We start from the raw sequence: 27,810 nt of genomic DNA, 5'->3' as shown, positions 1-27,810 counted from the left end.
GTTGGTATAGCCTAGAAACAATAATACCCCAGCAGCCCTGTTCTCCGACAGCCCTGCTCAAGTTTCAGACTCGTAATCTCCCTAAACCAGATATCCTGCCTAATATTTTTGATCAGGTATTTTTTTCTGATTGGACTGTAAACTTTGAGGGCAAGGGACTATAGTGAATACCACGTTCTGTTCCTCACAGTAGCTAACACAGATCTTTGCACATTTTAGGGTGTTACATATTTGGCAATGGATTAGAAAATACTATACGTACGTGTATGTCTTCCTAAGTGTCGATAGCGTGGTTAGACTATGTTAAGTCATTCTCCTCTGTTTCCTGTTCAGTGCCTTGGAGTCTGATGGGTGTTGGTTTACATTTCTGTTCCACCAATGACTGGCAGTGTGAACTTGGGCTACTACTGAATTCTCAACCTAACGTGCAGGGCTGTCTGTCATACGAATCAGTGATTAAATATTTGAAGTATCTGACAGCTGCTGTTGGTATTGTTATTTTACTTGTCTTGAAAGCAGAAGTTTCCTGGCTTGCAGCTTATTATTCCACAGTTGAAAGCTCTTGTAGTTTCTGGAATTGCCGTTTCATTTCGAAATTGATAGCTCCTATTACTCAAGGATGGCTTCCGTGAAGGGGTGCCATTTGACCTGAATCTTGAAAGATGAGTAGATCCGTAAAAAGCAGCAATGAATGGAAGAAGCATTCCAGACAGAAGGAACAGCATGTGCAAAGACTGAAGGGCATGAGGGAAGGTGACACTGCGGAGAAGTTGATCATGGCCAGAACGGGGGCTGTGCGTGATGGGCCGTGGGCAGACCAAGGTTAAGCCCCTGGAGCCAGATCATGACAGGTGTCGTGTGAGACCTTCAACTTGGTCTCTCAGTAACAAAGATGGGTATTTTAGCAAGTTTCTTCTCTTCTTTGTTAATTTCCTGTAAGTTTTCAATGAGTCTCTGAACAACAAAAAAAAATTATGAACTTTGAGCCCGGGACAAGGGACAGGAATAGATCATTTTCCCAGCAGGTGACTTCTTCTTATGCTTTAGAGAAACATCTTATTTGATTCATGGTTGGACTCAGATGATACGGCCAGCGAACGGTCTCAGCCTGGCCGTCTCTTCTGCCCTCTCTGTCAGGGTGACAGTTCCACGTTTTGAAATGCAGTCGATGCTGGTTTTTTTCAAAACAAGTATTTTCATAACTCGTTTTTTTGCTTCGGGGTTTCCGTGGTGGATTGAATTCATACTCTCTTTGGACATCAACCACTGCCAATTAATGCTAATCCTTGCTTGTGTGCTCCTCGTTTCTGTGCGAATGTAACACACACCCAGCCAGATGTTTTCCAACAGTCTTCAAATGTGTGAGCAGGGTTCGGCAAATATGATGGCAAGTATCATTTGGTCTGTTTTTGGTGGTGTTCTCTGCTTGTGAACAAGCTGAGGTTTGGGGAAATGGTGGGAAGGAGCACAGTCTCTTTGCGGCGGGGCCTCTGTCTCCTGCTGTCCTTGTGCTTTCAAGGGAGCGTCAGAATTCGGCTTGTCAGGGCCTTCTGCCCATTGTATGCACACCTGGAAGAGGCTGAGAGCCGCGGCTTTTTCTCCCCTGCCTGTTTTCCAGCTCCTTTTCTGTGCCAATCTCTCTTTCATCCTGTTCCTCTTGCTTCACTTCCAGGTGCCTTTTCTATCATTTATGCTCAGCAGTTCTGCTATTGTTCTTCCTGTCTGATTCCCTGAAATCCAGCCCACACCTTATCAACTGCATATCCTGAGTCAAGTGTTTGAAAGCTGTTATTTCACGTTAATTAAAAGTTCTTTTTCCAGCCAAGAAGCCTTGCACAGAACTGTTCCCCCAAGCTGAGGCTTAGAGACGAGCTCTGGCATTTGTTACGTTGGGTACAGTTAAAGGACTCATGGTTAATTGCTCTTAGAGCCACACTGCTGCCTGCTGTGCTGGGAAACCTTCCCCACCAGCTCCTGGCCCTCCCGGGGGCAGGCATGCTCTGAGCTTGGCTAAGCCAGAGGAACTCGGTGTGTCTCTCAGACCCACCATGGTCCTAGGCGGGTTCTTCCCTGGCCAAAATTGCTTGGCAACCAGCCCTCATTCAGAAGGGTCTCTGGCCTCCGATAGGTCTCCACCAGAAGCTGACAGGTGACCCATTGGCAGCTTCTCCTTGCTTTGTAACACATCTCCCACTTGACCCCAGTTTGGTGGAAGATTTGGATGGAAAAGTACTCCAACCACCTTCTGGACTCATGAGGATATCAGTAGGAGTCAGCTTCTGGCTCCTTAAAATCCCCTCCAGACACCCTGAGTGGCTGTCATTCCTTGTAGGTGGTCCTGGAAAGGCCTCAAGGAATTTCTACTTCTTCAGTGTTTTTGAGCAGAAGCCAAGTCCTGTTCTCACGTCTGGCCTCACTCTTTATGTCCACCTGCTTGTAGACCAGGAATTGCATCCTTCTCATTACCTTGTCCATCGTCCCATCATCCCAGGTTTAAGAAAGCTGCCACCTAGACACCCCCCCCCCTCGGGAGCCCCTAGCGTCCCCTGGGGCATCCTGGGTTCCATTCAGAGGGAGTGGTTGGTGCTAACCCTTTCCTGAGCTTGGGTGGTAAATGGGTCAAGACCACCCTCATTCTGTCTCCCTCAGAGGAAAAATGCCTTCAAATGAGGCTATCACATCTTGCGTCATTGAGGAATCCACCTTTGTATCTAACTCAAATCACTGGAAACATTTTGTTATCTTCTGTGGTTTATAGAGAAAGTAGTCAGTGAGCAAATGCTGATTTAAGGCCCACTGACCTCCAAGCACAATTCAAGGCACTTGTGGAAGTGAGGAGAGAGAGAGAGAGAGAGAGAGAGAGAGAGAGAGAGAGAGAGAGAGAGAGAGAGATTGGGGTTCTTTCATTGAGGGGAGAGAAACACCACCTACTGAGAAGCACTGTTACAAAGATGACACTGCTATTGTTTGCAAAGTGCCAAGCACAGGGCCAGGCACACAGGAGGCCTTGCACAAACAGGAGCGCCACCCTCTCTTTTTCTTCTTTTTCTTCTTATTAACAACAAACACCAGCTAATATGATACATACTGAGTAAAGACTATAAAGGTGTAAACATGGTATCTGGGGAGACTTACTTGATGAGGTCGGGCTTTAGCTGAATTTACAAAGAATTAAGGAGAGATGTGGATGAGCAGAGACTGAGATTGAAGACATGGCACATGAATTCATCGAGTTAGGAAAGAAGCATAGCCTTTGGCCAGTAATTCTATTGGTCCATCGAGTGGGATGCATGGCACAGAGTGGGATGGTGAAATAGGAGAGGCCCGAGGGCAGAGTGCCTTACAGGACTCAATGAGGAATTGTGACTTACTACAGACAGTAAGGACACATTGTAGTTTCTTGACCTGGGAATGAAAATGATTTGGGGAGATCCTTACAGTACCATTTCTCAGAGCCGGGCAAGTCGGGAGAAGAAGACCCTCAGGAAAGTGTCTGGGCTCATGCTAGGCCGTTCACAAGGATGGCAGTGATGAGCCCAGGACCAAGACAGCTGATGTCTCCAGAGAGACATACATAGACTCTCGGGATGGGCTAACTCTGAGGGGCCAAGAAAGAGAAGGGTCTAAGCTAAGCGCTCAAGGGTCTGGATGGAGGGTGAAGCCATGGGTAGTAACAAAAACAGGGAAGAGATAGTGGTTGTAGAGTGAGTTGGTGAAGTCCTAGCCCCTAAATAGCAGGGCTGGGGAAGAATAAAGAGGGTGGGCCTTAGCCAGGTGCCCCCGTCTTGACGCACCTTCAGTTCAGGCTTTTTGAAGCTTACGAGGTCTGTTCACCTTCACACGATGAGGATCATTGTGGAAGGTTATTTGTAGATATTTACATCAACTGTTTAATTTTGTAAATAAATCAGGATTTATTAGACAGGAGTCACATCTCCAGTGTAATTCTGTAAGTAAGATTGGCTTTTAATGAATTTTTGAAGTTTCGCAGATAAATTGCTTTTGTTCTTAAAACAACATGCCCTTAGTAAAATCCCTGTGTTCTGAATAAAATTATCTGCTCTGATGCCGGTCACCTGACCACAAATGGTCCCGTTGTGCCTGCTTTTGCCTTAATGGTGAAACAGGCAAAGCCATAGTTGAGGCGGGAGTCCTGGAATCCTTGGCCCTGCTGCCACTCCTTCCCTTAGATCCAACTTTTGGACAGTTCATTCTACAATGAGTACAACAGCTTTCCGGGCTAAGCCAGGCCATGTTGTTCCGTTTGGGTGGGGACCGTCTGGTTTAAGCTGTGCTGTTTTCTCCCTTTGTCTCCCCACCACAGACTACTGTTTTCCAAAGTGAAGTTGGAGTCTCTTTGCCGGGGCCCAGATGAGGCACTTCTCACTTGTAAGCACATGTTACAGATATGGAAATCCTGCTACAACCTAACCAATCCCAGGTAAGAGGCCAGCACAGCCTGTTTTGCGTGGTTTTGCATGGGCCCCTGCCTGTCAGTGCCATCTCTGATTGGCATTTAGCAGCCATTGCCTCTGCCCCACCATGTACCACCGGGTCACCATGAACAGCAGATAACAGCTGTGGAACTTCCCATGTTCCATATTTAAGGGGATTTTTCTCCCAGTGGCTGATGAAATCTCCAAACCATGGGTTTATTTTGCTTTTGCTGCCATGGCGACCCACTAGGCTCAATTCACAACTGATAGTTATCTGATTTCTCTTAACTTCTGTGACATGTCTTATCATCTTTCTGGTGTTCTATAGATAGACTAGTCAGTTATATATTCCAGATAGGATTCTTACAGTAATATTTAAAGGACCTACGTAGACAACGGGCCACATCCTACTAAGGAGAGTAGAAATCATGATTGGCATGATAAAGTATAATTTTCAAGAGTTGAAATCATGAGTCAAACAAATAGAAAATAAGCATGTGTTAAATTTTTTATTTGCTTATTAACTAGTGAGGGAATCAATGAAATGTTAAGGCCTGTTCAAAGAAGAATTTGAAAAATATATATGCTGAAATTAATTTGCAAATAAATGCAAAAACATTATCTTATAGGACAACAAAATATACTGTTTGGGGTTATCTTTGCTGCGGGGTGGAAATCAGTTATCTCTGGACCAGACAAAATTCATTTGCCTGACTGTCCATGCCCTACAGGCTAACTTTGGCCTGCAGACCTGCTAAATGGCCTCGTCGGTCCCAGTCAGTCCAAGGGGATCACCCTACAGAGGCAGATAATCTGGGGGTGATCCACTAGTCAACCCCCAGCGATGCCACTGAAAAACACCCAATAACCTATTGTGCCCATTTTCAAGTCTTGAGCAATTTTTCCTGGCATACGTTTAGATTACTAAGTGTGCCTTGCCCTATAAAGGAAGTAATTTAATAAAAAGGGATGTAATGATTCAAGTGAATTCAAACAACTGCTTATACACTCAACATATTTTTCAAGTTCATAGCAAGATGCATGGATAGCCCACATTATGCTCTGAAAAGTCAGGAGCCTAAAAATGTGTAAGTCGAATCGTGAATGTGTACTAGTGGTGTGGCTTGCCCAGTCCAGTTCACCAGGAGGTGGGCACCTGGGCTGGTGGCCAGGGACTGCAGCTGCTGCCCTGGGGAGAGGAAAGATGGGATGGGCGATAGGGAAGCAGCAGAGAGCAGGTGGGGTTCAGTGTGAGATTTTGTTTTACAAAGTTTCTGCAGTTAAAAAAAAAAAAGTTCAGAATCAGGGCCCTGGGTTTTCGTGAACTGACATTAACAGACCTGTGACTGCAGGCCCCGTGGGCAGTGCAGCTGGAAGGGAGGGAGCTCATCCTGGAAAGCCAGCCCCCTGTCCAGTTCCACTCCCAGCACGCAGCCACATGACCCCTTGCGGAGTTGGGGTCGCGAGAGTCAGACGAGAGTCCCCTTCATACCTACAGCCTGTGGCACGTCACTCTGCCCCATGTTCCATCTTCCTCTTGGTGAAAAGATAGTCGTGAGACTGGCCTCTCCTCTTCTGTGGGTATGTTCTGTAAATAAAGATCATTTTAATTTTTTAAAAATTCTACTTTCCTAAGTCTTTAAGCAGAAATAGAAAATGCCCATCTTTACCTTCCCCAAAAGCCCTTCACTGCTGCTGGCCTATGAGACGCAGCAGGATTTGGGGGAGACTCCGCCACAAGCCCAGCTAATAGGAGAAAACTCCCCAAGCTGGCTGCTTCTGTGCTGGAGCACATTCCTTTGACTGTACTGCCTTTAGAAATGAGAAAATAAATCCATCAGCTTTCACATTGCCAATTTTCCCTCAGTTCTCCACACCTCTCCCACCTCCCCACATTTCCTCCCACTTAGCAACCAAGAATATTGAATGTGAGGAGAAAAAAAATAGCAGAATTGAAAGCTTTTTAAAAATACTTAACCAAATGCCTGGGCTGTGTCCGTACTTCCTCCGTTTCCTGAAGGATCTTTCAGGGGCCAGAGCCGGGAGGAATCTGGCTCCAGGCGCAGAGTCTGGATGGCAGGTAGGGGTGGCGGGAGGACGACCCAGGCAACACTCCCTCCAGCTTCTCCTCCCACCTGCGACTCAGAAAGCTTTGAGGGAGGGGCTGGTAATCAAGCAGCCCCTTATTAAAGGAACGTCCTGTTTGTTTGTTTGTTTAACTTTATTGTATCTGGGATGTGAGTAACTGTTTCCCCTGTAGCCCTTACCATTGTACAAATTTAGACATCCTCCCCGGTCAGGCGCAACCCTGGCAAGAGAATAAAGCACCGCGGGCGGGTGTGTTGACAGGGATAGCACACTTCCAACAGCCTTGAGGCTGCCATCAGGTCACACCGGCTTCTAGAAAGGGGTAGAATCTCATGAACAAGTGCGTGAGAAGCATCCCCGCTTAAAAAAAAGAAAACACAGGAGCAGAAAGTGTCTTGGCAGGAGGCGGCTGGTTTCCCCCTGGAGAAGGTCCACACTGACTTCCGGAGCCTGATCAATTGTGCGGGCGCTTCTGTTCAACCTGTCAGGGCTTCCCATGGCTCCCCACCCCCTCCCAGCTCCATCCTGAGGCTGACAGGAGCCTCCGGAGCTATGCGACGAGGAGGCACAGAGGATGACAAGGGCAGTAATGGGGCCAAACTGAGACTAGGCCCAGCTTCGTGTTCTCTACAGCTCGTTCCTCCTCTTTATTTTTGCCTGAAGGAAAATCACTATGAGCCGGTCGCTGAACTGAGCCTTAGACAGCTTGCAAAGAGCGTTCCACCTGTCGTCTGAGAGCACATCTCTTGCAGCGAGCAAACTGGTGGGTGGCGTTCTCTCGAGCGTACATTTGGCAAGGGATCTGTCATTTCAGAAGCCCGTATTTCTTTCCCCAGGTCTGCAGTTTGGCTTGCATTGGAATTGCGCTTGCATAGAAATCTGTCTCGTGTCTTATCTTCTCTCTCTTAGTGGTGTACGAGGCCCCCCTCAGTTCTGGTGCATTTTGACTTGGCCACTTAAGGCAGTGTGACGTCTGGCCAGAAGGTCCCAGCAGCCCCTGACTGAACATGAGAGTATCCAGCTAGGGATCGTGGTGTCCTTCTCTGCCGGGACTCTACTAGGCCGTGTGTATGTGATTGTCAACCCTGGCCTTAGCCTTGCAGGGTAGCTACTGCCCTTTCCACTTTATGGAAAATAAAATGGAACCTGAACAAGACTAAATAAGTTGCCCAAGTTTTCCCAACTAAGTAAGTCGTAGAGCTATGATTCCAACCCAGGTCTGTCTCACATTTAAGCTCCCTCCACCATGCATGCTCCCTCTCTGAGTTGACAACCAACTTCTTTTGCTTTGTTTTTATTTCCGTGTTTCCCCAAAAATAAGACCTAGCCGGACAATCAGCTTTAATGCGTCTTTTGGAGCAAACCTTAATATAAGACCCGGTCTTATATTATACATATGATATTATATTATACCCAGTCTTATTTTACTATAAGACCAGGTCTTATATTAAAGTTTGCTCCAAAAGACGCATTAGAGATGATTGTCTGGCTTGGTCTTATTTTCGGGGAAACACGGTTATTATTGGTAACCACTTCTTTCCCCCTCCTCTCATTGCCTCTTGGGCCATCTCTGTCGTGTAGCCATGAGATTGAAAGAAAACGTTTTCTTCCTGATTCTTACTTTAGTCACTTACTAATGAATACCATTTAAAGTTGTTGGGGTTTTTTTTTAAGACGATTGCTTTGCTCTGAGCTCAGCTGGAAGTTGGACACCCCATTTCATGCTAATAGTGAACAACCGTTTTGGTGGAACTTTTCCTTTTACAAGGTAGGCTCTCATTTCATCTTCAAAGTAGCCCCATAAAACAGGCAAATGTCCTGTTATATCATATCCACTTCACTGATGAGAAAGTTGAGGTTCAGGGATGTTGGGTACTCGCCTTGTCTCTCACAGTCCAGCCTTAAGAGTCCTGGGGAGGAACAGGCATTCCCTCTGCCACCTGCTCCACTTGCGTCTCCTATCCAAGGCCCCTCTCTTACATCCAGTATTTACTGTGTGCCAGGCCCTGTTTCAGGAGCTGGGAAGAGGCAAAGCTGTGACAAGAACTCCAGGGTTCTGACTCCTAGCCCACCGCCAGCTCGCCTCTTGTTTTTAACCTCTGTGTGGCTATGGACGATAGAGGATTTCCAAGAAAAGCTTCCAATTGCTACTATAATTTTAACCATCACTACAATTTACTCTGAATTTTCAGTCCTAATGGGGAACAGAAATTACCTGGTTGTATACATCTACTTATGTGGATATCTTCAGCCTATGTACCATGGATTTGGGGTTCCTTCCAGTTTTCTCTCCCTAATCCCTCTACTAGAATGCCTAACCAGGATTGGTTTTCCTTCTCTTCCTGCCGTCGTCCTTGGGGGTTGCTCCTGGCAGCCTAATGGCCAGACAGAGAAATGGGGAGATAACTGGGCTGTGATGAGGGGCGTCAGGTCCACAGGAGGTGCCCAAACAGTCAGTGTCCCAGAGGGAGAGAGGAAGGCAACCACAGGCTTTCGTGAGAGAGACTGGCCAGAGTGAGAGAGTTAAGGAAACTCAAAGGCTGGCCAAGGCCTCCCTTTGCCCCTTCTTCCACATTGTTTGGGTCATGGCAAAGGCAGATCTTGATTGGTTAATATTCTGCAACCTGTAAATGAAGAACTAAAAACTGTTTAAAGCATCCAGCAAAAGTCTCCATCAGACACGACATTCAGAATGGAAACAAAAGCACCTCCATTTTGAATAGTTAGTTATCCACATGTACTATTCTCAAAAGGAACTATGGATGATAAACTAAGGAAGGTAACTGAATATAGTTTCAGCAGGTTGAGGGGAAATAGATGCTGCTGTTATCGGTTGGTGAAGTTCACAAGTTAAGGGTTGTTTTTTTTTAATAAATTTTATTGGGGAATATTGGGGGATAGTGTGTTACTCCAGGGCCCATCAGTTCCAAGTCCAGTCGCTATTTTCAATCTTTAGTTCCAGGGGGCGCAGCTCACCATCCCATGTGGGAATTGAATCGGCAACCTTGTTGTTGAGAGCTCGCACTCTAACCAACTGAGCCATCTGGCCGCCCCTCCGGCAGCTCAGTGGCAGCTCATTGTCTTCAATCTAGTTGTGGAAGGTGCAGCTCACTGGCCCATGTGGGAATCAAACCAGTGACCCTGTCATTCAGAGCCCGTGCTCTAACCAACTGAGCCATCCAGCCGCCCCACAGGTTAAGTTTTTGGTTTCAGTTGGGGTTTCGAACTTGGGAGTTGCAGGAGGTCCTTACCTCAGCTTCCCCATACCTACCATTACAACAGAAGGCTGACAGTAAGTTGTCTGGCAAAATTAGCCAGCCTGAGGAACCTCAGGTGCATGTTTGTAGGTATATGTGTTTATAATGACACCTGGCACGTGCCGAGGAGTTATAACTCCTCCGAAGCCTCATGACCTCAGTTTACACGGTTCTATATAGGAAGATAATCCTTATCCTCATCGGACAAGGAAGTCACTGAGGCACAGGGAAAGTGGCCTAGCCCAAAGGGACTAATTGTTAGAGGTTGATGTAAGATAAGAACCCACACTCCCAGCTGTGTTCCAGGACCCAGCATCACACATGGCAGCCAACCCTGTGCTCTGAAACTTGGTGAGATGAAAAGCCTGCAGGATTATGGCTGAAACAGACATTTCTGATCCACGTCCTCAGATTTGGTCCACCAAAAAGCCAGGCAAGCCAATACCTCATGGTGCTGTGTCCTGGAATCCCCAAGGTGATGAAAATTAGCACTCTATTTTGAGATAATGTCTTCTGGAAAACTCCTAAGTGGAAAGCCTTTGCAATATTCAGATTTTTTTTGTAATATTTTTGGTAATGTTTACATTAAAAAACACGTACATGAACAGAGCAATGCTAGAAATATTTAGTCAGTAATGTGATTGATGAAAATTTGCATGGATGTTTATGTTGCTTTCTGCTCAGAAATATGTATTGTTTCTAGTTGTGGAAATAATTAATAGAACAGTTTCCAAAAAACATGTACCCAACGATGTAATAGGTATAGGCTGACAAGTAGTCTGTAACTAAAGCAAGTTTCCTTCTGTTTCCTGCGGATTTCTCTAACTATATCACTGAATGTGGGAATTGCAGCCTGGAGACCATATTAAGTTTCATACCAAATCTTGTTTGTAACCACTTTTAGCAACAGCTGCCTAGAGGAAGGAAATTGTGTCCCTTTATTGTAGAATTTGAACTTCTTTAAAAAAAAAAAATATCACTCTTAGAGCCCCCAGATTGAAAAAAAAAAAAGGTTCAAAGAAAAACATTAAGGACTCAAAGCTCAAGAGACAGATACGCTTCTTTTTGGAGCCTCTCTTATGGAATATCATGATGGAGGAAAAAAGAAGACTGCGATTGTTTTTGCTTCTTAGCATTAAAAACAAAACAAGAAACAAGGGTCTGTATGAGCTAAGGTCCCTTAACTGTTTCATTCCAGTGAGGCCTGATGTGGCCCTGTGTGTGGGAGCAAGTCGGCCACAGGAGCGGGAAGCGGGGAGGGCACCTGTCTGCCGTCTGGCGCCAGAAGCCTGCTGTCTTCTTTCCACCCGACCTTCTGCAGCTCAGGAGGCTTGGATGGAGGCTTTAGCTCCAGCTCATTTTGTGACCTCACACCTCCTGTTCCTCACCTGTTATACAGGAAGGAGTATCAGCCATGCAATTATCTGAAAGGCCTGTTCTGAGACCCAAATGAGGCCATGACTGTGCTCGCCCTTTGAAAAGTAGGGGCCAGGGGTTCTCGAATCCGGCTATACATTAGAACCATCTGGGGAGCTCTGAAAAATGCTGACTGCCCCAGGAATTCTGTGGGTCTTTCAGTGTGCTGGAGTGGGACCTGGCCATCGGTGTTTTTTAGAAGCACCCTGGGTGATTCTCCTGTGCAGCCAGGACTGCAAACACTGGTGTCGAGTGTCCCGGGTTCGTAAGAACTACTTGAGCTTGGTTGGGGTTTATGAGTTCTCAGACTTCGCAGCATAGAATGCCATTTTCCGCTGCAAAGTGGATAGACAGCCTGGCTTGTAGTTTTCATTTTTATATCTTATAATGATTCAAGAGAGGCTAAAATTAGCAAGAGTCTGTGGATGTGGTTTAAGCCGTGTTTGTGGTATTGAATGCTGAAAGGAATCCCAGCCCAGGCCGAGCAGGAAGCAGGATGCCTTGTAATCAATGGAAAGGTGCTGAAGGACAGCAAAAACGCATTTCAGGAGTTGGTATTGGTTGATTTTGTTTCCTCCCCGCCCACCCTTCAAATGACTGACATTTGTAGCTGTGTTTTGCAGTGATTCCGGACGTGGGAGCAGCCTCTTAGATAGAACCATTGCTGACAGACGACAGCTTAATACAATCACTTTGCCAGACTTCAGCGATCCTGAGACAGGTGAGAATAAATAGCCAGAGGGGATGGAGTGGCCTTGACTGCGGGCACGGCCCCAAGAGATGTGGGGTGAAGACAGCCAGGGACTGGGGTTGGGAAAATTCTCATGCAGATTGGTTAAACTCTCAATTAAGATGCGTTTTCTTCAGTGTCTTTCTCAAGTATCTGTTCACAGTGGAGGAAGTAATATTGCATGCCCAACAGAACTCTTTGAAATCTATTTTTCCCCTTACTCTTGGAGCCTAAAATTCAAACTAAAATTAGATTGTTCCCATCTCCATCAAGCTTCCCCCCTCTGCTTTTCTGTTTCTCCCTCTTGCTTTAGATTTCAGACCTTACTGAAACCGAGGTTTTGATTTCTAATTAGTTGCACATATGAACACACATACATCCAGCAAAAGACCCTGTAGGGAGGCAGGTGGGTTCCGAGCTTCTGATTCTACAGGTCCCATATGGCGGCCTGTGCACTCCCTGCCTCGGAGCAAATGTTTACACCTCGGCATTTGTGTTTCCCCATTTGCCTAAGTGCAGAGGAATAAATATACTTCTGTAATTTCCAACTCTCCAAACATGTAATTCTAATAGTGATACCAACTATTCAGTGGCAATTTGGAGGACTCGACAGACCCACAAAATGTAAAGAAATTCACTCTGCCTTGAGCCTCAAAAGTAATGTCAGTGCGGTTGGAACCTGGTTCTGTTGCTTCTCCCGCTGCCTAGGGGCCTGTGTGAGGCTTAATCTCTACCTGGGTGTGCCTGGTCTTTTATGGGCTGGCATCATGAGGGAGCCTCCAGCTTCTTCTGCCCTTGTGCCAGGTCCCAGCTCTTGACCAAGCCCTTCCAAAGAAAGCTAGAGAGCGGCCGTGAGGCATACACAGCCATCTCCTGGAAAATCCTCAGCTGGGGTGGGAGAGCGAGGGCCTCTGGGAACCAGGTGTGATACGCAGGCCCGTCCTTGCAGCTGCCTGTGGACTGCAGCTCTGTGCCAGGCTCCCTTTTACCAATTTAAAGTTGGCTTAAGAAATGTAATCCCAGGGCCCTGGGGCTCCTAGGTCAAAAGAGCACTGGGCATTGGTTGGGAGCAGCACAAATCGCAAATGAGGGCAGTTTCACATAGCTGGCAGCCACTGCTCAAAACGCGGACTGACTGAGCCATAGAGAAAATCTCCCCCTGCAATGGCCCGACCCCTGGAGAGGTTGATCAGCAGTCCTTGGGGGGCTTAGACTGCATGCAAGCTAGCCAGACTCTGACTTGCAATCGCCCAGCAAAGTGCTGCTCGTGGATCCGTCCCGTCCTGCTGGAGACACGGCTAACCATCTCGTGGCTGGAAAGGGAAGGTCAGGCTGTCAGGACGAGCCCCTGCAAGGAGAGGCCCCAGAGAAGAGGAGGTGATGCCGATTCAGCTGCTGTGGCTGCCCAGGGCTGTTTCCCTCCTGCAGCCCCTCCCCAGGGTCCTGTGAGAACAGTCATACTAAATTCAGACCCCTTTTCCTCCTCTGGCATGGACCTTAATTTCCCCAAGACTTGAAATCACATCACATTGAATACAGATAGCGGCAGAAAGTGAGTGAGGCCCTTGTTATCCATGCTCCCCTCCGCCCCTTGGGACATGTTCCCCAGAGCCCTCAGGAGTCTCCTTCTTAGGTTAAACCTTCTCAGATGCCATAGTGTCCAGGTGAGGTGTGTCTATGTGGCACAGTCGGGGTCGCTGCCCCCTTGTCCTTAGTGGTGTTGATGCCCTCTGCTCTTTCACTCACTTCAGGAGCCCACGGGGTTGGAGTCTGGATTGCTGGTGGAGGCGCCCTTGAGTAATAGGAGAAAACCACAGCGTGCCGGGCACTGGCCAGTGACCATTTTCTTGTGCTTGTTGTGGTTGTACTGTCCACAGGAACCCCTCTGAGGCTCCTTTCACCAGCCCTGGCCCCAGAGCCCCACACTGTTGGTTTACACACCAACAGTTACTTACTCAGAAGGCCAGGGAATCAGAAAAATGGAGGCCCCGTTAGCAGGCCTTATTGATTGCAGGCGGGTTGTAAATGAGAATAAAACATTCTGAAATGATCCTTTCAATCAAAGAGACTTAAAAATTGGGGAAGCTCACCTTAAAGTGGACAAAAATGCCTCCATCTTGATTACTAAAACCCAGTACTGTAAGTTCAGCTCAGTAGGCCAGTGCAGGAGGCCAGCGCATTCTTACTTTACACCTGTGGGGACGGCCTGTCTTGCAAATGACCCACAGGTTTTGTTAACTCTAACTCAGAAGGTACAGAGAAGTTTTGCTTCTGTCCCTGCCCCTCCATCTCGTCTTTCCCAAAAGGTAACCGTTTTTATTAGCTTTTCTGTTCACCCTTCCAGTGTTTTTTTTTCATGCAAATAAGCATAGATATTATTTCCCATGTCCCCTTACATAAAAATTGCATGGTCCATATGCTGTTCAGCACGCGACATTTTTCACTTCATAGCATGTCCTGAGGATCCCCCCTACTTTAAAGGGCACGAGCAAAGCGACACGAGCAAAGCCATACAGTGTCTGCATCAGCAAGGACCGTGGCCAAAGCCACGGCGAACTTCTCTGGCCGTGAACCTGCCAGTTCTGACTCGCTCACTGTGTACACTGACTCCTTTGTGAAGCCACAGGCCCTCTTGGGTCACTTGTTTTTATATTCCAGAACTAAAATGTATTTCCTGTTTATTTTTTAATTTTCTATTGTGGAAAATTTCAGATATGCAAAATATATATGAATCCCCATGTGCCTACCGCCAGCCTTCAGCAATTAGCATTCTATCTTCCATTCATCTCTCTTAGCCGACACGTAGTTTTGTAAAGTATTTTAAAGAACATCCCAGATATCATATCTCACATTCACAATTTCAGCATATGTGTCACACAGATAAGAACTATTTAAAAATGTAAGCACGATACCATTATTACACATCTAGGTCATTATTAAGTGCAAGTTCAGTTGCATGATTTTGGAAGTGGTTAATTAACTAGCATATGGTTTCCCACCTCTGAAACTGTCCCATATGCAGATCTGTAGAATCACATAAGGGGAACCCATGCCCAGAAGCTTTGGACTGGCCAGTCCACTGTGGCTAATAGAGTGGACATTGTTTTTATGAAATGAATGTGGCGAACTGAAAAAGCCCTCCTTGAAGAACATGATTTCCCTTCTGATACCACCTCTGGCTCTCCTGCCCCCCACCTCTGTCATCTGATGGTCCCCGCCATCAAAAAAGAGGAATCCGATGGGGTGACAGTCGTAACTGCAAAGCCATGAGTCATCGTCCTTTCTCTAGAATAGCTGGTAGTTCCTTAAATAGAAGATGAAACACTGTTTTTCTTCCTTTGGCCTTAGAAACAGGATGTGGAATAAGGGGATTTATCTTTAATCACTGGTAGATATTACTGGTCACCTATCCAAAGCAAAATCATTCCATGAACTTGAAAATTTGGTCTATTTTGTCTGGGTGGTGTCTCGGAGGTGGTCTCCCCATCGCTGGGTGTCTCTCCAGGTGTAAGACACGAAGGAGGCAGCCATGGCTTCCTTCTCAAGAGCCCAGCCAATGCACCCCACCACAGACCAGCTCAGAAAACTTAGCACGCTATTCTCAGTATGCTGGGACTGTGGTATCTTGTTGCACCTTAGTATCTAAACCTAGGAAATCCTTAGTTTTCAAATAAGCTTTACGTAAGTGCCTCTCATAAAAAAACAAATCTAAGAAAAGTCAAGTTCTAACCCTTTCCAACTGCAAAGCAAATAGTTTCCTTCAGAATGTCCTGGATGTTATAGATTAAAGATGTGTTCTTTTCAGTGGAACATCCTGCTGAATCTGGGCTCAGGTAAATCTGAGTTATTTTTATCCCATGGTGTTGTGGCAGAACAATTAAATAACCAGTGGAAAAACAACCAATTGGTTTTCTTCAAGTAACACTTGTATTCTATTGTCAAAAAACACTTGTATTCTATTGTCAAGTAGAGGAATGATTGTGTATTACATGACCTCATTTTCTTTGCAGCTTATGTGAGTATATTAAAACCTAGTTTATTTTTTTCTTTGTGTTTCTAAAGGTTTTTTTTTTTTTTTGCCTTTATCCTTTTTTTTTTTCTCTTTCACTTTTTTAGTGTCAGATTCCTCCTCCTCTTCTTCTCTTTCAAGAAACGAATCTCCTCTCCACCTGTTTGTATCTTCTCATCTTCATTCTCATCCCAAACCCGATACCTTTGTGTGGCCCCCAGCAGCCCAGTCATTCAGTGACCCAGGCCCCCGCCAGGAACACTCTCTGTGTAAACATGGTTTATGGTTTTTCCTTTCTTGTTAGACCTGCTTCATTTGCCTGATGTTTCATTTTCTGATAATCTTCCTAACTGATAAGCTGGATAAGAAACTGCCTCAAATCCATCTGAGCAGAAATCCTTGCTAATTTGAAAATCCAAAAGCTGTTTGGGGCAGGAGGAGATATTGGTGCCCAAGTTCCAGCCTCCTCTTTGGAAAGGAAAGGAAACCTGTTTGGAGCAGAATAAATAGAAGCTTTTCTAGAATACTGCTCCTAGTCCTCGGGTACTTCTTGCTTTCCTAGAGTTGATATAAATACATCAAAATTCTGTTTTTGAAAAAGGCAAATTAGAACAATTGGCCAATGATAATTTATTCCTAAATATTTCTGGGTTCCAGTTTAGAAATTGATTCGACAAGTCTATGGTAATCAAGCTAGTATTCTAAAGATAATGACCATATGCCTTTGAAATACGTGGTTCTCTGTGTGCACTGAAACCACACAGAAAGCTTTGAAAACTGCAGCTCCTCTGGGGCCCACCCCAGAGTTTGGTAGGCCCGAGGTGGAGCCCAGGAATCTGCATTTATAAACGTCTTCTTACCATTCTAGTGCCAGTGGGGTAGGCACCACATTGTGAAAAACTGTTATAAATTGTTTTCCCTTTCCAAGGAAGGAAAATGTGGGATTTGTGTCATGAAACTATGTAGAAAAACGGAGCATTATTTTAATCTAATCCTGCTTTTAGGTAATAGAGAAATTTGAAAGTCCGTTTTAGGATGTCGGGGAACATGTCAATGAAAACAAAATCCCTGTATTAAAATGAAACAGCGGTTGATGAAGTCCTTAAATGGGACTTAAATATGGATCTCACCAGGAGAGTGCACCCTGGTTTTATTTAATAATGTTCACTTTACCAGCAGCACTGCCAGAAAATTTAATCTCTATATTCATGATTTCTAAGGGCTCATCTTTGTTCCAAATGCTCAGTTATATACTGAACAAAAGATCATTGCCAGAAAGGACTACTTACTTTCTCTAAAGTGTTCATCTTTCGTATGGCTAACCTGCTGTGTTACACACACACACACACACACACACACACACACACACACACACACACAGTCAGGGCCAGAATGAGGCTATCACCTAAAACACATCAGCCAAACCAACAAACACGATGACCTTACTTGTCTGCATACTCGGTGTTCTGACCTTGGCCTTAATGGCAACCCCAGTTTTTATGAAATGGAAGATGAAGAGAATGCTTATAAACTGCTCATGTTGTTTTTAATCCACTTCTTAAAATAGACATTTTCCCTTAAAACAATGCCTAGGGGCAATTGCCAGCTTCAGTTCTTCCAGAAAAATTGTTTTTTGCATTGACTTTTGACCAGTTTTTTAAATCATTAAATGGGCTCTGACTGTTCTAGAAGAACTTTATATGTTCCCACTGCCCCGTCCACTCTTGTGGGCACAACAAACCCACCAACCTCCACGCCCTGCCAGTATTTATCGCATTGCATCCCAGGGATCCTGTGTTCCTTTAAAATCGAAGTCCTGTCTCATCCAATGAGGCACTTATGTCAAATTAATTAGTAAACTGTCAGGGCGGTGAGCACCCACTGGGCTTTTTGCTGAATGTACTACGTCCTAGGCAGTGTTCATTTGTCTGTATTTTGTGCAGCTCGTCTTCCATCCTTAGGGAGGAACTAGCCAGTTACCAGGTAGTTTAACTAAGACTGAAGTGCCCATTAGTTAGAGAAGGGGAAAACATACCACACATTGCTGAGACATATAGAATTTCCTAATTAAAGTTGCTATGAATTTGAATCCCAACTCTTTCCATTAGGACAGATAGCTAAGACCTAAAGTTTTATGACTTTCTCCCTCCAATCCTTTGACCTAACAGAAATGAAAACTAGCCCAGCCCTACAAACTGTTGAATCATAGAGTTAATATGTGGAAAGACCTGAAAACTGTTTGATTACTTTCTGCTTCCCTTTGGAATTTCCCGCCCTGGAAACAAAACACGTTACATGAATTGTTCAGCTGTCATGTGTTGGGCGAGCATTTAAAATACAGAGGGGAATGCCCAGTTGGCCGTTCTTTGGTTTAAAAAAAAACAAAACAAAAATCATTGCTAGTGGGGAAATGTGTCCCATTTGAATTGAAACCTGATTCCAGACAGCCAGACTTACAGTTGGAAGGTTATTAGAACTCTATTTGCTTTTTTAGCCTTAATTTTGATTTTTCAAATGTTTTGTTTCTTGGTTTTAATTTTTGGTTTGATTTGTTGTTCCAAGGCAACTCTCCAGATGTATACTTTCATGGTTTTCCCTCCCTTTTTTCAGTTAGTAAGTAGTTTACCAATCTATCTGTTAACCTCTCTGAGGCGTCTCCAGAATCACGCTTCCCTCCACCCTGGAATGTGTGTTGTGGTTGTTGGTTGTTGATTGTCGGGAATGTTGAGCTTCCACCTGCCTGCCCACCCTGCCACCTGGGGCTCATCTCTCCTGGGATTCTCACGCTTCCGCTGCAGCTTGGGTTTAAATGCTGAGGAGGCAGTACTTGTGTGGGAAGGACTACAGAAGGAGGCAATGCAGGGAAAAGGCCGTGGGTGAGAAGTGTGTGCAGTGGGTGAGAAGTGTGGGCACCCGTCTCCCCGGTGTGGATTGCCTGTAAATTTGGGGTAGAGGCAACCAGTTCAATCTTGAGATTCCTTTCCAGTTCAACCATTATTGCTCCATAGAAGAGCAATTCTGATCATTAATTTTCCTAAAATAAGCTAAACAGACATCATAAAACTTTATCTACATCTACCAAGATTTAGAGGAGATGAAGCAATTCCCTGGGTGGAGGCCTAGTGTTTTCGGCAGTGTTCTTTTAACACATTAGTGAATTATCACATTTCCAAGGCCTGTTTCTCAGACCACTGATTTCCCTGGTCAGATATTTTGGGCAAATAGTGCATCTCCCTCCTAGAGACTCACAGTTCACATTAGTACATTAAAGGCTCTGAGAAGTCCAGCAGTTTAAAAAACTTCAAGGCTCTCTTCACTTTGACCCAGTGTTCCCCAGCTGATTTCATCATTTTCCACCCTGTGGAATCACTGTTTCAGGGACTGCATCTTGGGAAATGCTAAAGGGTATAATGAGCCAATGTGCTTGAGGTCTGAGTCGTTACTGCTTCTGGCAAACATACCCCAGGGAGTTGATTTCCCCTCTGAAATCCAGCTCAGCCTAGCAGTGACTTTATTTTTTTTTTTAAAAAGTCCATAACAGAAAAGAGGTATGTGTGGTATTGTCCTCACGTTAGGGTTTTTCAGGGCGAAAAAAAAATTTCATTGCCAGGGTCCTTTCAATATCAGACTCCGCAGATTCCTTAAAAAGATTTGACTTTCAGAAAGTCAGGTTACATTCAAGTCATCAAGCAGCCAGCCCTTGGTAGTTACAGTCAGGCTTCATATTTTTTTCCTGAGGCTTGATGTGTTTATACAAGGTACTTGTACTCTCTATTTTCCATAGAAGCAGCTCCAACTCTCTCAAAGGTCAGGAAACCTGGTTCAAGGGCCAGTTCTGCAGAGGGACCCAGGCAACTCACTTAATCTCCCTGGGCCTTAGTTTCCTCTTCTGTGAAGACGTAAGTTTACTAATTCTTCTGTCCACACGTGCCTTTATGGTTTGCTGCTAAGTGATCCCGATTTCAGGCCTAAGTCGGGTACCCTACTCCCCGAGCTGCAGCCCAGGCAGCTGGGGCTCCCAGGGGAAGGTGACCCGCCAGTGGAAAGAGCCGCACTGGAACACAGCCACACAGGGCTCTCTCCACATGCCCAGCACTGCTTAGACTTGAGGACCCTCGGCGCCCCCCATTCTTGAGTCATCATTTTGGAGAAAAATGTGTGTTCACGTTTTAGTCTCTTCTCCAAGAATGTGCTAAAATCACGAAGGCCGATTCGGGTTCTTGGCTCAGTTTTTCATATCACTGGTTCTGGTGAAAATGCTGCTTTCTTTAGGAATGCAAAACAGGGAGAAGAGAGTAAACAGGCTAATGAAAAAACACACCTCTCAAATGCAATAGGTTGAGAAATAAATTCACGGAAGTCCTTTTTTCTCTTTCCATTATGGCCGGCATTTTGTTATTGACTTTGCATTTTCTAACATTCAAAAATGTACGTCATAATCAGGAAGTGACTAGTCAGGGGGTCGATTTCACCCTCTGCTCCCGCTTAAGAGGTTTCTTTTCATCTATATATGGAACAGTCCTCTATTGATGACCCCTCGGCCTTAGAGGGGTGGCAATTTGAGAAATTCACCTCTAATGATTCAAACAAAGACCTTTTCTTGTTATTTTAATTAAATTAAAGTCTCCTTAATTAGTTCTGTGGTGTCTTTAAATAAGATTGAACGGGATTTTAGGAGATTGACAGGTCAATAATAACTGGCTCTCAGATAGAAGTTCAGGAGTCTATGTCCAGTAATTAGAATTCCGCCCAAACCTGGGAAGCTGTTCCCGCACATTCAGAGATAAACACAGCCTTCCCCAGACAGAGGGGCACTTCAGTCCAGACACACAGCGTCCTGAACTGTGTGTCCAGGGAGGGTTTCAATGGGGGTGGGAGCACCTGCCCAGTGTGGTCCTCCAGAAGGTACTGTCTCCAGCCAAAGCCAGGGTGCGGCTTGCTGACAGCTGGCATCTTCCCGCATGCATGTGAACGTCTTCCCTCCACGCTTCCGTGTGACCGCCTGGCCCTGCCAACACCAGCCAGCAGCCTGCTGGGCCGCCCCCGCATGCCCACTGGTGACCACATATCCCAGCCTCTCCCTGCTTTATGGGATCCTTCCCTAAAGCTTTCCCTGGAAAGAACTTTCCCCTTTCAGGAGAAGACACATCCTGTCAGGTTTAAACTGTGCTTGATACTCTGTTAAAGTCATTTGGAAATTGTGACCTCGTCTGGGGACCGTGGGTTTGGCTGTCCTGATTTGTTTGGCTGTCTTAATCTCTTTTCCACTCAGCGAAAAAAGGGGAGTCTCTACTAGCATCGTGACCACAGTTATTTATCAGAGGAACCCACAAGCAGGAGGCCTCATGGTCGGTGGGAGTTGGGTAGGACCAGACAGTTGCCCGTGAAGGCACCACAGCCCCGGGCCCTTGTCACGTGGTCGACACTCTACCAAGAGGGGAGGTGGCAGCTCTCCTGGGATTAGAAATGTGGAAGGGAGATCTCACAGTGCAGTTCGAGGAGCCCACCACCCAAAGTCAGCTTCCTCAGAATGACTGGACTTGATAGGACCACCAGCAGATGGGAATTTTCCTAACACCCATGGGAGGTGGGGACAGACCAAAATGTTTAATATTAGGTAAAAAAAAAAAAAAGTACAGAGAAAGTATGCCTAATTTGAGGGTTGAAGTGACAGTGGACTCTCATATCTCTCTTCTCCCTTCAAAAAGTGAGAGACAGTCATCACTAGCTCCTCAGCTGCCACCTCCTTCAGCCCAGAGGACACTGGTTTTTAACACAGGTGGCAGGTGTGAGAGGCTCACTGGGCTGCCAGCAGTCTGCAGTATTGGACTGGTTTGCTTCCAAGCCCTGTCTTGAGAAACAAATTCTTTTCCTGCTAAAAATGAAAAAATTGTAAGCACAGCTCTGTGGCAGAATGCTTAGTCATTTAGATTGCTATTTAGTATTCAGGCCCTTTAAGAGGTGGAACTGCTGCTTTTTTTTTTTTTTTTTTCCTTCTTATTTTAATGGTTTTTGAGGGCACAGCTTCTAAGAACTGGAAGCTGAATAAACTCTATTGACAGATAACATTGAATCACTTCAGGACCGAGGGAAAATAAATACAGAGGTTTATTCGCAGTGGTGACTCCGCTGTTTCTTTTCAGAAAAACGCAGGGAGGGCAGGTGTCTGCGGTGGCGGCATTAGGCAGAGAATGTGGGTGACAGAGAGATGGGACTTGGGGTGGGGCCACGTGCTCCATCATTGTCCTATATTCATGCTCCGGAAGCTCCTGAGTTAATTCTGGGACCGGGAAGCAAAGAGCCGCCCCAAATCCTGAGCACATATGTGAGATTCGTGTACTGATGTCTCTGGTGGAGGATTTTTTCCACACATTATGTAACAGTTGTCCCTTGTTCCTGGACTGTGATGCTTGCCAAGTCACTAGGTGGGCAGAGTTTCATCGGAGATCCAGTTTATCTTGTACATGCTGTGAAAGATATGAGGGGACAGAGAAGGTGGACTCCCTTCAGACCGCAGCCACTTAATGCCACCAGTCAGAAGGACAGCTGGAATATAAAAATATGCCATGCTTTCAGTGACCCTGCTTGTGAAAATTCAGGGTTATCAAACATAACCAAATCACATACTTGATTATGCCTTTGGCTTAACAAAATTGTTGGCTCTACGATCCCTTTGGTGAACTTTGGTGAAATACGCTTTCCACGTGATTGCCACATTCAAGGTCTATGTGAAACTGAACCACAGGTATAGTGTGCTTTGGAAAAAGGATTTTTGTAAAGGCTTCAGCTGCAAAGGCAATTTGAGCTGGCTGTTCCCAGTGTCCTACTTGTGACAGGGTTTCTCAACAGGCTGCGGCATATGATAGGAGCATGGGTCAGAAAACCGTGGTTTGGGGGGGGTTCAGAGCTTGACTCGCAGCTTCCTGGGGTAGGTGTCTTGGTTTCTGGTCCTCTTGGCATGTGAGGAAATGCCTCTTTACTGTAGCTCCTGGGTCCTCGCCTTATCTTCCCTCCCCCTTCCCCCCGACAGGGTGGTCCAAGGGGAGCCCAGATGAAAACCCTGGGTGTAGGATCAGAACAGCCCTTCAAGTGTCATTTTGCCTTCATATCAGGTGTCCAAGACAAACATTTCCTCTTGGGCATCTGGGTGAGGGAAGAAAAAGCAGTTGGCTTGAGGAAGTACCCATCTCCTCAGCTCTAGGGCCTCTGCCCTCCCCCACCCCACCCCCTGTACCATTGGGGCAATTAGGTCACAGAACCTGGGCCAGATTTCAGGGCGAGCTCTCACTGCCTGCATTAGCTCTCAGTTCCTCTCGTTTCATAGTGGCTTTTCAGAGCCACTGTGTCCTGTGACAGGGACTTGCTGGAGCACAGCAGCTGCTCAGCCCTCAGGGTTACAACAGTGATAAGCACTTCTCGAATGAATGTGATAAATAAGAGATGCACCGCAGCTGGGGACACTCGCCATCGCTTACCTGTCGAACCTGATGACTAGGAAGTTTCTTTCTCCAGAGCCTTAGATTTCAAATTAGAAATATGTCTTATGTTCTTCCCTCTAATTCCTTTTTCAAGCCTCGATTTGTCCATTTTTCTTAGGGTAATTATCCTCTCCACCCCATGGACGCTGTAGGAACACATTTGTTTTGGTGAGAAAAGGGTTGCTTTAAAACTATGTTAGCTAGACTAGCATTTCTGGTTGTTTACCTACATAGATCAACACCCAGTAGCTATTTTAACCTGTACCGTTTTAGTCCTATGACACAGTAAGATACAAGTTGTTTTCGTTATATTTTTTAATCAGATACATTCATTCTGATTCATACTGATGTGTATCCTTTTTTTCCTTCAAATTCTAATCCAATGCAAGAATTTCACTTGTGTGATTGCCAGGAATAGTAGGCATTAACTATGAAATAATTTTACCAGTATTGTTAGTTCCCTGCTATTATTAATAAATATCTGAATTCTCTAATATCCACCCCTAGTTAAGACCACAAAGGGTCTCTGCCCTTATGAAACTTTTTAGGGGTTGACTAGGAAGGAAAAAATTATTTCTGATAAACTTCAGTTATGTTCCATATTCAAATGAGTTGGTCACATTCAAGATGGGGGACGTCACTAAATGAGGTGCAGTGCCATTTTTAGTCTAGGTTGTTGGATGTGATGACAGCCACACTGAAAAGCCCTTTGAGACAGTGAAGATTCTGGCCTCTGAGCCATTATTAGAGAAGGAGAGTATAGTACCCAAAAGAAGGGACCACTCTCTTCTAAATTTTGTACAGTGACATGTTTATTGACAGTACTCATTCATTCATTCATTCATTCATTCATTCCACAAGTATTTACCACGTACCTGGCATTGTTAGCCCCTGAAAATACCTAAGTAGAAGACATGGTTCCTGTTTTCTAGAGCCGCACACAGTCTAACAGGAGAGACAGTTATATTAACTGTAACATAAAACAGCGTGGTCTATGCAGTGATAACCATACCCACGGGGGGTTATGGGAGCACTGAGGGCCCAAGGCCTAGCTTTTCACAGGGCGGTGATAGGGAGAAGAAACGGAAGCGTCCCAGCAGCCTTCCTGGAGGAGGTGGTGTCAGAGCTGCATTTAAAGGCTGGATTTGGAGCCAGGCTAGTGTTTGAGTCCTGGTTTTGCCACCTGCTGGCCATATGACTTTGGGTAAATTATATAACCTCATTAAATCTCAATTTTGTCATCTAAACAATGCAGATAGCATTGTTACCTGCCTCAAAGAGTTGTTTAAAGATTAAATGAGATAATATATATATGTATTCTCACAGTGCCTGAAACATGGAAGGTTCTCTAAAACTGATAGCCACCACTGCTATCACTCATCATCGTCATCCTTCGCCAGAATTCACAGTGAAACATTTTTATGAGGAGAATTAATTTAGCTGTATATATATATCACAAAGAGAAGGAACTTTGGCAAAAGTTCTGGTTCGTTCATTTGTAGACCAAACAAAGCAGTTAATCCAAAAAGCAAAATTAGCCCCTCCAAAAGTCACAAGTCCGTGTAGCACAGGAGCCACGAACCTGGTAGAAAATTTGCAGAATTTTTCTAGAGCACTAGTTTATTGTATGTCGTTACTTTTAAATAAATAGTGACTGTTTATTTTAAACATGTCTGTTTTGATTTCTAATATGGTAAATATCAATAGATATAACTCATGCAAACAAAATCTCTTTAGTGTTCTCAATAACTTCTCAGAGTCTAAAGGGATTCAGAGACCAAGAGGCTTGAGACACACTGTTCCCCAGATTGTTGAGTTACAGTGGGGCAGGAGAGCTCACGTGGGCTGCCACGTGTAGAACACGCCTTCAAGCTTTGTTTGACCAAATGTTAGTAACATCTGCTTCCTGTCTCTCCAGGTCAGTGGGTCTCAGTCTTAGCTCCATATTGGCCTCAGTTGGGCGACTTAACAAACACATGCACGGCCCCACCCCTGGAGCTAGTGATTCAGTTGGTCTGGGGTGTGGCTATGGCCTCATGAATTTTGTAAATCCCCAAGTGATTCTGAAGTGACGCCAAGGTTGAGAACCACTGTTCAAGATGGGGAGAAAGTAAGCCAGCGAGGTAATGTCCACGTATAGCAACCTCGCTGATTTAACTGATAGTTGCTACTAAAAGTCTCAGGGAAAGTATGTCAAGTCCTTGCTATCCAAGTTAAAATATGATTTTTCCATAAAAAAGGTTAAACACAAAATAAGGCCCCCAAAATCGACAGCAGTTTAATCAAAATTGCTGTTAAGACTTTTTTTTTTTTTTAAGTAGTCAGACACACTTTGTCTAAGCGAGGTTGATTTTTGCCGAACTTTATCAGTTCTCCTATAGCAGAATGGCATCAATTAGTGACTTTTAGCTGGGCCTCAAGTTCCTCCTTCTTGTGTGACAGCATTCACTCTGGAGGACGCAGCGGTCCTCTCCCAGGGGCACACGCCTCTTGCTGGTCCTCTTGCAGGACATTTGGTCCTGTCCACAGTGTCCTCTAAGATATTTCATGCACGCCAAAAGTTACTTGATACTTGGTCCTTCCCAAAACATCCACACTTAAAACATCCGTGGGTTCCAGATTTCAAGGATCTTCTTGGCAAGGACCAAATGTCTCCATGGACCTTTCGGATAGGAGCAAATGTGACCAAATGTCAAGGACCTTTTCGCGTGGACCAAATGTCTCCATGGACGTTTTGGACAGGACCAATGTCTGCAAATCACTAGTCCTCGCAGGCAAGTCGGCCTGTGGATTACCCAGAAGGTAGATCCCATTCTGGCTTCCTCTACCTCCCGTGACTCACGTGCACCAAACCCCCACCGAGGGATTTGAGTGTGTGTAGAGGAATCCATGTTTCCTTCACGTTGGAACAGTCAAAACACAACCTCATTTGTTCCCAAAACACAACATGGATGGCCAGTCTAGTGCTGCAAATACTCTTAAAATGAATAAATTACCCTGCTTTTCAAAGCCCCACAGAAATCACTTTTATGCTCACAACTTCGACTTATCCAGAGTATAACCAACTCGACTTATTTCAGTGGTCAGCACCTGTCTTTATATCTTGTCACTGTTTTAAACCTTCTGATAAGTTGATAGTCACCACTAATGACGTTGCAATGTTCATGTCCATATTAAACTTTATGATGAATTATAAATTAAGAATGTTGCCAGTGAATATAGATATCGACAGTTTTAAATTTGAAATAACTGAGACCCCTGCTCTCAGTTCTGAAACCGTACCTCCAAGAGTGAATGTTGGGAAGAGTGGGGAACAAGCCCTGGCTTGAAGGTGGTATCCAAACATGACTCATTCGATTTCTGAATGGAAATTCTTTCACCACATTCCTTTGACCAGTGAATGTGCTCAGTCTGCTCCCACTCTTATCCTTTCAGAACAGTAGGATCCGTGTAAGAGGTAGGCAGCTCCAGCTTCTGAGCCCCAGGCACCTTTGCTGTCACCCGTCCTCCACTAGCCTGGTGGTAGCCTTAAGAATAGACTTCTGTTTATACGCAGGGCAAAAGTGCTTTCCCTAGAGTTAAGTCATGTTCTAGAATATGGTTCCAAATCTAGGAGTGTTGCCTACCTCCTGAAGGCCAGGCAATGAAATAAATGGGAAGTTGCTGGGTTTGTCTTGAGAATGGCCCCCATCTACTCCAAGTACTATCCCAGGAGGCCAGGATGACTCCTTCCTCCACCCCACACTGTTTCCAGATTTAGGCCCTTAGAGCGGTGCTTTGTAAGTTCACTGTGTAGACTTTATCTATGCCATGTTTTAACAGGTGTGTCATAGCTGTGTGCTAGCTATACCCTGCCCTGCCCCCAACACTCACACGGTACAGTCTGAGCTTCTGGAGGGGGCGCTGGGCATAGCATGTGCTCTGGTTGTTGACTAAGAGATTAGCTAAAGCCAAGGGCAGAAACTAAGGTTCCAGCTGTAATCATTGTATCTTTATGGACAATAAAACTTAGAAACATCCTGGGGAAAGGGGTGTGTGTATGTCTTGAACTCATGTCTGTGTGTGGGAGGCGGCGGGTGGTTGGTTGGTTGGGTCTGTCCTTTCACTTCTGATGCCGTCTTCTCAAAAACCTCTCACAGGCTCTGTCCATGCCACATCGGTGGCAGCCTCAAGAGTGGAGCAGGCCCTGTCAGAAGTGGCCTCATCTCTGCAGAGCAGCGCCCCCAAGCAGGGCCCGCTGCACCCCTGGATGACGCTGGCACAGATCTGGCTCCATGCAGGTACCGCTCTGCCCCCACTGGGCCTTCCACCCCACCCCACCCACAGCCAGAGGCTGCAGGGTCCTGTGGGCATTTGCCTCGTTGGCCTACAGCCCTTCATCAGGAGAAACCAAAAC

The 27,810-nt window shown here is 45.5% G+C and overlaps 1 protein-coding gene across 11 annotated transcripts in view; it reads left to right on the top strand.

The window, feature by feature from the left end:
- The window catches only part of TTC7B (tetratricopeptide repeat domain 7B), a 239,125-nt gene that overhangs the window by 163,329 nt on the left and 47,986 nt on the right, over positions 1–27,810 (top strand). For 4 of the 11 annotated variants that reach the window (XM_074327048.2, XM_074327042.2, XM_074327041.2 and 1 more), the window contains 5 exons: positions 4,325–4,441; positions 11,821–11,918; positions 16,044–16,205; positions 18,499–18,549; positions 27,554–27,694. In XM_074327048.2, the coding sequence (XP_074183149.2) occupies positions 4,325–4,441; positions 11,821–11,918; positions 16,044–16,205; positions 18,499–18,549; positions 27,554–27,694 (569 nt within the window). The remainder of the gene's footprint in view (positions 1–4,324; positions 4,442–11,820; positions 11,919–16,043; positions 16,206–18,498; positions 18,550–27,553; positions 27,695–27,810) is intronic. The other 7 variants (XM_074327044.2, XM_074327045.2, XM_074327046.2 and 4 more) reach the window with 5 other exon arrangements.

This window comes from Rhinolophus sinicus, chromosome 3 (assembly GCF_057876585.1).
Source record: "Rhinolophus sinicus isolate RSI-liver-muscle chromosome 3, RSI-T2T, whole genome shotgun sequence".
Classification (NCBI taxonomy): Eukaryota; Metazoa; Chordata; class Mammalia; order Chiroptera; family Rhinolophidae; genus Rhinolophus; species Rhinolophus sinicus.
Note: the sequence above shows the minus strand (reverse complement) of the source record. Positions and strands in the feature narration are given on the sequence as shown.